This window comes from Idiotropiscis lumnitzeri, chromosome 20, assembly GCF_059441095.1.
Source record: "Idiotropiscis lumnitzeri isolate Australia: NSW breed Sydney's pygmy pipehorse chromosome 20, RoL_Ilum_1.0, whole genome shotgun sequence".
NCBI lineage: Eukaryota > Metazoa > Chordata > Actinopteri > Syngnathiformes > Syngnathidae > Idiotropiscis > Idiotropiscis lumnitzeri.
In genome coordinates this window covers 1,900,066-1,911,393 of record NC_142410.1, presented here as the reverse complement: position 1 = coordinate 1,911,393, position 11,328 = coordinate 1,900,066, and the positions used below count along the sequence as shown (strand labels likewise).

Below are 11,328 nucleotides of genomic sequence, written 5' to 3'. Positions count from 1 at the left end.
AGACTTCAGTCCAGAAGGGACATTAACCCACAATCCCTGTCTTAGGAGGCCAGTGCCTTGAACATTAGACCACTGGGACATAAATTGGCCGTGTCCAAATTAACAGGCTGCGACCTCCGAAGGCCAGTTCGCAGGCTGGGTCCTCGAAGCCTAAGAAGGCTCCTCCTCAAGTAGCCTTATATGGACCGCATAACCCGTGGTGAATTTGGACAGGCTCGATAGCTACGTACAAATAATTAGGCTGCGTCCTTCGATGTCCAATATGGCGGACAGAAGACGTCACTTCCGGTGCGACAAGAACGCTTACGCCGGTGTCCAAATTCACGCGGCCTCCGAGTACTAGCCTTATAATCTGTCCTCGTTTCCATGGAAACTCCATGGAAACGGGCCCTGAGTGAAGGCTACGAGCATGCAACCTTCGCAGCCTTAAAAGCCTCGCTCTTCTTCTACGCCGTTCTACACTCGCAAGATGCAAACTACCGAAGCCACGTGTTCCGCCTCATCGGAGTGCACTTTCAGATGTAAGTATAAGTTATTTATATGCAATATTAAAACATCACTCATGAGAAATATTGGGCAGCAATGTTTGGATATTTAGCTCCAGATTAAGATAATGTTATTAGTTGCGATATCGGCCAAATATAACTAAGGTAGCTCTAAGAACTATTGCATAGGAGGTACGGCTGAAACATTTGAATTGTCTTATTTCTGCATGTTAGCATTATTTTATTTAATCTTTCCCTTATGTTTTAGGGAGCAAGGAGATGACCGCGCGGCTGATCAAGCTGCGCGGGGAGTACGACAGCCTCTTTACGGGGGCCAAGTTCTCCGCAGCCACAGCATGGAGGTAAAAATAAATTACTATCGGGAAAAATATTTGACGGGTTATTGTCTTATTTCCATCCATTTAAACTCAAAATATCAAAAGGAAAACGCAAAAGAATGGCGAGACCCACTATAGCAATTTTAGTTTCCATTCATCAGCCATTTGTGTTTGAATTAGATTTGCGCTAACACGCAGCTGTTTATCCTAGCACAGAATGTGCCCTGTATAAATTCCATGTACCTCCTGCAATGTGCTCCCCAATTACTGATATTAATGAATAATATACGAATCACCCAACACATTAACATGATAAAACGCACTGAAACGGTCATGAACTAATGTACTGAAGTACATAAATCTGCATGTTACCCATAACACCAGGATTTCTGACTAATATTTGCATCTTTTTTACCCATTTTTTCTTCCTTTATTTTTGCATGCATTTTTATTTATTTAATACAGGACCATCGTGGAAAAGCTCGAGCTGCAGGGCAAAGTGACGCCCCTGCAGGCAAAAAAAAAATGGGATAATTTAAAAATGAAGTATAAAGTATGGAAGTCCACATTTCTTTTTCTTGTGTGTGAAAATGAAGATATAATTGTTTTATCTTTTTGCTTCTTTACATATAAAGGATTGCAAAAACCCAGGCACTGGCGAAGGGGTGGCAGGGAGGGCTACTGCCGATACTTGGCCCTGGTTCGAACTTATGGATGGAGTGCTCGGACAGAGACCGTCCATCACCCCCCCTGTCCTAATTGCCTCCATCCCTGAGGAAAGACCAGGGCCAAGTCAGGCCAGCCCGGAAGAACTCCCAGGGCCAAGTCGGGCCAGGGTGACGCAAGAGGAGGAGGAGGAGGAGGAAGAAGTCGTGGTCGTAGAAGAGGAAGAAGAGCGAGGCCAACAGCCGGAGCAACGACTGAGAGGGAGAAAGCGAAGGAGAGAGGATGAATTGATTGAACTATACAGACGTGATTTAGCAATGCGGAGACAGGAATTGGAGAGACAGAGGTTGGCAGAGGAGGGAAGGGCAATTGAGAGGAGGGAGACTTTTGAAAGGTTTTTTACTTTGATGGAAAAGATGATAGATCAAAATAAAAAATGAGTGAAATATGCTTGGTGTTCAAGACTGAAATTTAGATAACATTCATTAAAAAGTAAACAAAAACCGGGGTACTTTCAAAACAGATGAACTAGTTCGTATCCCACTCACATCTTGAGATCAGCTTCTTCAGACAAAAGTGAAAAAGCCCAGGTTTGTGAAAGACCAAAACATTTACAATAATATGAAGACTCCACCATGTCTGTTTTGCTTACAAACTTAATTTATTGAAAAACTGGTGGACAAACAAGGCATAAATTAAGTACATTATAATTCACAGTAACTATTCACAGAAAATAAAAAAGCATTTCCCAGTTCAGAACTGTTGCAGGATAAACCTGAGTGTGTCAGTGCTGTTTTGCCAATTTTCGCCTGAGCAGGGACTCATTTGGAGCATGGATGGAACCCTTGTTCCAGGACCCATGACATGGATGGGGCTCGAGCAAGAGTCCTGATCTTCCTCTCGTGACTTGAAGTGGGGCATCATACCGGTTGCAGTGTCCACTACATCATCCATTACGTGGGGGTTTGCAGGGATGGTTGGGGCAGTAGATGGCTGCCATGTCACTACAAAAGATGGGATAGATTTATTAACCATTCATTACATTGTATTTGAATCTATTTTTCCATCTTCTGATATTTTGCCATGTTTGTGTGGCTGTGCTGTTTGATGATTCAGTTAAAGATTATTTTGTGGCATATTTGATGGGATGATTGCTCAAATACCATTGTGCAGTTAAAAGTATTTAAATACCTAAATATACTCGTGGTCCTCTGGTACCTCCTCCAGGGCAGACACCTGAGCAGACAGGTGGTCCCTCCACTGCACTCCAGCGACTGTGTCAGCCACCTCTTCCACAGCAGCCTCCTCTTCCCCTTCGTCCTCCGAGGCCATGAGGTCTCCCACCCCAAGGCAGATGTTGTGGAGGACGGCACAGGCAGCGATGACCTAAAAGAAATAAAAAGGAAATGCTGTATATTGGCTATATTTGATAGTTATTGCACTGAACAGGACATAATTTGATCCTGAATAAAGAGCAACATATTGAAAGTATAAGTATCAATTATACATTTTTTTTTATTTACTTACATGTGGTGCAAAGGTGTGGTGCACCTCCAGGGCGTGGAAAAAGATGGCCCGGAATCTCACCTTCATCATTCCAAAGGCACGCTCAATAATTGAGCGTGCCTTGGAATGATGAACGTTGAAGCGCCGGGCCCCCACGCCCTGCACCGGCCGCTTGTAAGGAGTGATGAGGGGGAGTGGTCGCTGGAGGCACGGATACCCTCCATCTGCCAAGATGAAGTGCCCTGGAGGAGGATACAGCCCTCTTTGGTAAAGAGGGCTGTGCCGGAGGACCCTGGAGTCGTGGACTGATCCAGGCCAACCCACGTATATGTCTAGAAAGCGACCCTGATGGTCACACACAGCTTGCATTATTATGCTGCTGAAAAGCTTGCGGTTCTTGTAGTCATGACCATCAGGGCCACTTGGAGGCTTGATTCGGACATGACAACCATCTATTGCTCCAGCAGCTCTTGCAAATGCATGGTGCTTCGCCAGCCCTGCAAATCCCTGGGTCACTGCCTGAAGGTCTCCTGCAGTGTTGGGGAAGTGGATGACTCTGTGGCGAAGAGCCACCACTTCTCCAGTGACCCGGTGGATGATGTAGTGGACAGTGGACCGCGGCATCCCAAATGCTCGTGCCACCACCCGATATGATGCCCCACTCGCCAGCCAGAAGAGAAAGACAAGGACCTCTATCTCGACACCCCATCCATGTCGTCGGTCTTGGTCCAGGAGGTTCAGCAACACTCTGAATGAGTCCCTGCTCAGGCGAAAGTCAGTTTGGAGATCCTCTCCATTGAAAAAACGATCCAACACTGGCACACCCAGGTTTATCCTGCAGTATGGACTTCTTGGCTGTTAATGTTTTGAATAAAAAAAAAAAAAACATGAACGCATTAATTATTGTACTTGTTTCGTTTGCTTGCATCATTCCTACAGTATCACCAACTTAATTTTAATAACTCTGGCCCTAAACTCTCTAGTGGTATTCTGGTGTTTTGCCATATGTACAAACTAATCACGGGGACAATAAAGCCGTCACAAGTATCTAAATTCATAAAAACTCTTTCAGAATGTATATAATTATATCATTTCCATTCGATATTTGTTCTATTATGAAGTTAACACATGTACTACTGAAGTTGTACTACTGATGTTTTTAGTTCATCTGTAACAATCACGTTATAACCCTATTGACCTGTCAATGTTGGTAATAGTGTGAAAATGCTGATAGATGGATTTAGAACTTACTTCATTCCTTCGATAAAGGACAACTCTGCGATGGGAAAGCGTGATCCTCCTCTCCTCAAGAACAAAATGGAAATAAACTAAAAAGTGAAATAAAATGAAGAAAAGTTCGGGTTCCATCGTTTAAAATGAAATAATACAAATGTTTCGCTAAGCCGATGCCTTCGGTCTGGCGCTCGTCGCTGATTATCCATTGATTATCCAAGCCGTTTATAAATCCACCGCAAATACTTATCACCTGCGTCGAACAGAGGAGCAAAGTATATGGGGGCGTAACGTAAATGTTGCGTCAAGCGGCCTTGGCTCCATGGAAACGAAGACCAATTCCAAGGCTGGATTCGAAGGTCGCACGTGACAGCCGTGAATTTGGACACCACGCGCGGTCGTGTCGCGCCGAAAGTGACGTCATGCGGCCGAAAAAGCAGCCTTCGGAGGTCGCAGCCTGTTAATTTGGACACGGCCATTGTCTCAGTATGTTTTAAGACAATCCATCAGTTCCAAACGAGGGTAGGAGCAAAGGTCAGCGTATGAAGAACAAGAGAACGCCAACATCCCAGATGGGACTTGAACCTAGAATCTCTCGCTTAGGCGGCCAGTGCCTTATCCATTAGGCCACCAGGACATCAGATATGGGAATGTATTAAGAAAATCCATCATTATTTACCTAAGGCACCGTCATGAACAACAAGGAAACTATTCCAACCCAGAAGGGAATTTGGACCAACAGTATCCTTTGATGGGCAATCCCTTGAATGACCATGGAAGGTTTTCAGACAATGCATCAGAAATAACCGAGCGAAGAAGCAAAAGCAACAATGAACGATCAGGAAAAGCCAATATTCCAGATGGGACTTGAAGCCATAAACCTTGGTTTAGGAGGCCAGTGCCTGGTCCATTAGGCCACGGGGACAGTCATAGGCTGCGGAGATTCTTACACAATCCATCAGTAATAACCTCGATTCGGCGTAAATTCCACAGTAATGAACAACAAGGAAGAGCCAAAATCCTTGCACGAATTCCACACATCATTCTTGGTTTCGGATTACAGTGCCTTGTACATTAGGCCACTGGGACATTAATTCGGTCAGTATGTTGTAAGACAATCCATCAGTTCCAACCGAGGGAAGGCGCAAAGGCCACAGTACCGAACAACAAGGAAAAGCCAACATCCCAGGTGGGACTGGAACCCACAATTCCTGGCTTAAGAGGGTAGTGCCTTGTCCATTAGCCCACTGGGACACAAAATGGCTGTGATGGTTTTGAGACAATTCATCAGTAATAACCCAAGGAAGGGGCAAAGTCATTAACAACAAAGAAATGACTACATCCAGATGGGACTTGAACCCATAACCCAAAAGTCAGGAGGTCAGTGTCTTGTCCATTCGGCCGCATCCATCAGAAGTCACCGTGGTTCGGTGCAAAGAGCACAGTAGATGACAACAAGGAAAAGCAGCCTAGCAGAGATTTATACACACAATCCCAGGTTTAGGAGGCCAGTTCCTTGTACATTAGGCCACTGGGACATAAATTGGCTCAGTATGTTTTCAGAGAATCCATCAGTCATAACCGAGGGAAGGTGGAAAGGTCAGAGTACTGAACAACAAGAGAAAGCCAACATAACAGATGGGACTTGAAGCCACAATCCCTGTCTTAGGAGGACAGTGCCTTATCCATTAGGCCACCGGCACAGATGATGTCTAGGAGCGTTTTGAGACAATCCATCAGTATTAACCGCGGTGAGGTGCAAATTGCGACGTACCAGACAACAAGGAAAAGCCAACACCCTAGCAGGGATTTATACCCAGAATTCCTGGTTTAGGAGGCCAGTGCCTTGTCCATTAGGCCAATGGGGCACAACATGTGTGCAAATATTTTAAGACAATCCATCAGCAATAACCTAAGGAAGGCGCAAAAGGGCAAAGTAATGAACAACAACAAGGAAATGACTACATCCCAGTTGGGACTATATCGCATAGTCAGGTATACAAATACTTAAATGTATGGTTTTAAAGTAGAATTAAAGTAAATAAAGTAGAATAATAAGCTAATTTTACATAGAAACCTAAAAATAACTATCGTTTTCTTTATATACATGTTTTGAAGCTAGATAAGTAGACGTGCATACGATTGAATATTAAGGTCTCATAAAAATCATAAAATGAATTTGACCATTGCACATTAGTGTATTTAAGTACAGTGACTGCTGTAAATCAGCCACAATACCACAGTGGACTTTGTATAATGGGTGATGCAAAAACAAGCCACGCACCCTTCTCGGCGGTTTAAAATTTTTATGCGCATCTGTGCCATGTGAGCGCATTTTTCTCAAAACGTGAAGTTGTCAGTCAAAAAAACCCAAAAAACATCTAAATCCAAAGACTGTGGAAAAGTAATATTTTTAAATAAACATTTTTGAAATACATACACTTTCCGCGGTCACTGATGGTGTAGTGGTACACTCGCCCGAGTTGTGTCCAGGCAGCGTGGGTTCAGTTCCCACTTAGTAACGTGTCTATGTCTACCCTGTGACTGGCTGCCGACCATTCCCCCGGAGTCAGCTGCGCTAGGCTCTAGCACCCTCCCGCAAATCTGTACAAGATAAGCGGTGTGGATAATGACATGACATGACATATACTTCTTCTGTGCCATAGTTTTTGTTAATTTATGTATGGAGAAATCAATATCCTTTAGTGTGTGAACATATGAGTCGTGGTTTCATAGCATAACTTTGTTTCACACTTTTGTTTAGTTAAGACGTCGGGAAAAAATAATGAAATGACATTAACATTACTTAGCTGGACATTAAACAAGGTATGGGGATTTTTTATTGACTCAATAACAGCCACAATACACAAAAACATATTCCTTAGTATAGAGAACTAGGTATCCAATTATTGTTTCCGTGTGTGTATAGAGACTAAGGTTTTACTGCCTAAAAGCCTCTTTAGTATATGACTGCAGTTCTAGATTTTCTCCACCAGATGTCATTATCACTAAAGCTTTGAAGCTTTAAACCATTTTGAACCGATTGCTTCAAATGGTTCAGCGCTTTATAAAAGCTTCATTTGCCCATCACTACGGTTAGGTGCAAATGGCACAGTACCGGACAACAAGGAATAGCCAAGACCCTAGCAGGGATTTATACCCACAATCCCTGGTTTAGGAGGCCTGTGACTTGTTCATTAGGCCACTGGGACACAACATGTCTGCCAATGTTTTAAGACCATCCATCAGTAATAAACTAAGGATGGTGCAAATGGGCAAAGTCATGAAGAACAAGGAATTGACTCCATCCCAGATGGGACTTGATCCCTCAATCTGTGGCTTAGGAAGCCCGCGCCTTATCCATAAGGCCACTGGGACAGCAATGGACTGCATAGATTCTAAGACAAGCCATCAGTAATAACCGTGGTTAGGTACAAATGCCACAGTAACGAACAACAAGGAAAAGCCAATATTTTAGCAGAGATATGTACCCACCATTCTTGATTTCAGAGGCCAGTGCCTTGTACATTAGGCCACTGAGACATAAATTGGCTCCGTATGTTTTAAGACAATCCATCAGTAATAATGAGGGCGGGTACTAAGGTCACAGTACCAAACAACAAGGAAAGGCCAAGATCCCAGATTTAACCCACAATCCATGGATTAGGAGGCTAGTGCCTTGTCCATTAGGCCAACTGGACGATAATGGTCTTAATGTATTTTCAGACAATGCATCAGTAATAACCTAAGGAAGGCGCAAAGGCCACAGTAATGAACAACAAGGAAACAACTCCACCCCAGATGGGACTTCAGCCCATTACCCCTGGCTTAGATTGTCAGTGCCTTGTCCAGTACGCCACTGGGACATCAACAGCCTGTCTATATTTCAAGACAATCCAGCAGTAATAACATGGTTACCACAGTGCAGAACAAGTAGAAGCCAATACCTTAGCAGCGATTTGTAACCACCATTCTTGGTTTCAGAGGGCAGTGCCTTGTCCATTAGGCCACAGGGACATAAATTGGCTTTGTACGTTTTAAGAGTAATAACCGAGGAAAGGCACTCAGGCCACTGTACCGAACAATAAGGTAAGGCGAAGATCCCAGGTCGGACTTGAACATACAATCCCTGGTTTAGAAGGCCAGTGCCTTGTCCATTAGGCCTCCGGGACAATAATGGGTTCTATATATTTTAAGACAATGCATCAGTATTAACCGCCCTTAGGCGCAAATTTCACAGTTCCCACCAACAAGGAAAAGCCAACAACCTAACATGGATTTGTACCCACAATCCATGGATTAGGAGGCCAGAACCTTGTCAACCAGGGTACTGGGAAATTAATTGACTATGCATGTTGTAGGACAATCCATCAGTAATAACCTAAGGAAGGTGTAAATGCCACAATCTTGAACAACAAGGAAAGGACGACATCCCATATGGGACTTGAAGCCACATTCCTGGACTTTGGTGGGCAGTGCCTGGTCCATTAGGCCACTGCGACATATATTATCATGGAACCCTTTTAAGACAATAATCAGTAATACCCGAGAGAAGGCGCGAAACCCACAATACTGAACAACACGGAAAAGCCAAAATCCCAGATGGGACTTGAATCCACAGTTCCTGGCATAGGCGGCCAGTGCCTTGTCCATTAGACCACTGGGACATAAATTGGCTGCATATGTTTTAAGGCAATCCATCAGTAATAACCTAGTGAAGGTGCAAAGGCCACAGTTGCGAACAACAAGGAACAACCAACATCCCTGATGGGACTTGAACCCACAATTTGAAGCATTGTTGGCCAGTGCCTTGTACATTAGGCCACAGCTGCCTTGCCATCTTTTCCAAATTCGCATTTAGATTTGTTCATTCAACTTCCATGCATGTCTGGAATGTGGGAGGAAACCGGAGTACCCAGAGCAAACCCACGCAGCTATGGTGAGAACATGCAAACTCCACACTGAAAGGATGGAGCCGGAATCAAACCCTGCACCTCTGCACTGTGAGGCGATTGTGCTAACCAGTTGTCCACTTTTCTCAAAATGCGCAAACACAGATTTTAAATTTAATATATGTTTGACATTGAGCTTTTCATCAGATCATCCATTTATGTGTTCTGGCCTGTGAGTGTCTGCTAAAATCATAATGTAGCCATTGTATTATTTTATGACTACATACATATTGACTGAAATACAAAAATTTCTGTCCATGGCTTCTGGCTCTCTACCCTAACCCAGATCTTGTCAAACATCTTTCAAAAGTCAAGTGAACATTGAAGCACTTGTTTTGGGTCTTTCATGACTGTGCATTTCGCTTTAGCAATTAGCACGCTTTGTGCCTCCTCGTTCCCCTCTGCATCACGTAACTTGTTGCTGCTGCTGTGCACAAACTCACAAATTTTTAAATAAAGTCCATGCTGCTAAGGCGGGAGTTATCTTCAGCTGGGCATTCAAGTAGTCGCAAATACTTCTGGGAGTACATATGACTTGAACCACCAACTTCATCCATCAATCCATTTTCAAAACCACTTGTCCTCATTCAATTAAGGTCAAAGGTGAGCTATCCCAGCTGACTAGCTAAGAGTTGGTTCCTCCCAGAAGTGGTCATCAGCCTTTTGAAGGTCACATATAGACAACACATTCATTCGCACTCACATTCACAATCATGAAAGTGCTTGTTTTTCAAGTGTGGGAGGAAACCGAAGTGACTTCATAAAAGTATGGAGTGATTTGAGGCTAAATAAAATCCCAGAACCTCTCCACTGTGTGGTAGACTATGAAAGTGAGAGGAAACTGGAGTACGCAGAAAAAACACACACAGGAAGGCCGGAGCCAGGAATCGAACCCACAACCTCTGCACTGTGAGGTCGTCATGTCACCACCATTTTACGTACATTCGTCAAATACAATTTATTTATTTATTTTTATTATCTGTAGCCCGCCGCTGCCTGGTTCAAAGTGGCCTGCGGTCCAGAAGGTTGGAGAACACTGTCCTCTGGTAAAAAAAAAAAAAAAAAGCTGTTTTGAAATCCGTGTCAAACGTTCACCATTGTCAACAGATTGCGTTTGACCTAAGAGTTGCCACTCTACTTATAACTTGTGATCTACTAAATTAAAACACAAGTTGCAGGCCATATGCAATTCCCAAGTGAGGCGGTGTGTGTGTACGTGCAGGGGCGTGGGGGTTTGTGTGTGTGTGTATGTGCGTGTGAGAGAGAGAGAGAGAGAGAGAGAGAGCGAGAGAAGAGAAAGAGGTGTCATTATTTTAGGGATGTGCAATTAGCCAGGAGTCGCGGTGTCTAGTTGCCTTTGTTTCCTCATTTACAGTCATCACTGACCACATGTGATGAATACTTTATCTGCAGAAGAAACTGTTTCACGTAACACTAATAATAGACTCACAAGCCTAGGAAATATCAACTCTATTCTCTGGGTATAATGCATATAAGCAACTGCCAAAGATTTTGAAAATACAGTAAAACAAATATCCTGTGTAAAATATCATTCAAAACAATTGGTGGACTACCAAATATGAATAAAAAACAGTTTTTAAGGAATGTGCTCTGTTGCAAATATTGTAACATTGTGTTGTGATGGGTAATGTTGTTTAAGTTTAAGTCCGTATTTTGCAGTGGTGGGCGGTCAAGGACTTCTAAGATAGATATATATATATATATATATATATACACATGTATTAAAGAAATTCAGTGCCAGTGGCTATTTATGATCATTTCTGTGTGTCAGGGTTCGCCAGTAGGCAAGGTGGGGAAGGACCCAAGGTGCGAGGAAGCCGGGAAAAGGGCAACTTAAAGGGAATTTATTAAATGAATCAAACAAGGACAAACAACGTGGCAGGGTGCAAAGTAACAAGGGCAAACAAAACGTGACTAATAGAACTAAACTTGACGGGGAAAGAAAGACAGCGACAAACTAACATGAACGAGAACGAGCAATCGGGACAAGCGCATATGGGGGGGTGTAGCGGGAGCGAGAGCGAGAGCGAGAGCGAGAGCGAGAGCGAGAACCAGAACCAGAACCAGAACCAGAACCAGAACCAGAACGAGAACGAGAACGAGAACGAGAACGAGAACGAGAACGAG

At 43.6% G+C, this 11,328-nt stretch overlaps 1 protein-coding gene across 1 annotated transcript; it reads right to left on the bottom strand.

Annotated features, from left to right (window-relative positions):
- Positions 1 to 2,589: 2,589 nt before the first annotated feature.
- Positions 2,590 to 7,757, bottom strand: LOC148317050 (uncharacterized). The gene is made up of 5 exons (XM_088285198.1): positions 7,724 to 7,757; positions 7,532 to 7,626; positions 6,766 to 6,832; positions 3,017 to 3,237; positions 2,590 to 2,875 (listed from the first exon to the last, which is right to left on the bottom strand). The coding sequence occupies exons 1-5, from the start codon at positions 7,755 to 7,757 to the stop codon at positions 2,681 to 2,683; spliced, it is 612 nt and encodes a 203-aa protein (XP_088141324.1). The 3' UTR covers positions 2,590 to 2,680.
- Between the last annotated feature and the right edge of the window lie 3,571 nt (positions 7,758 to 11,328).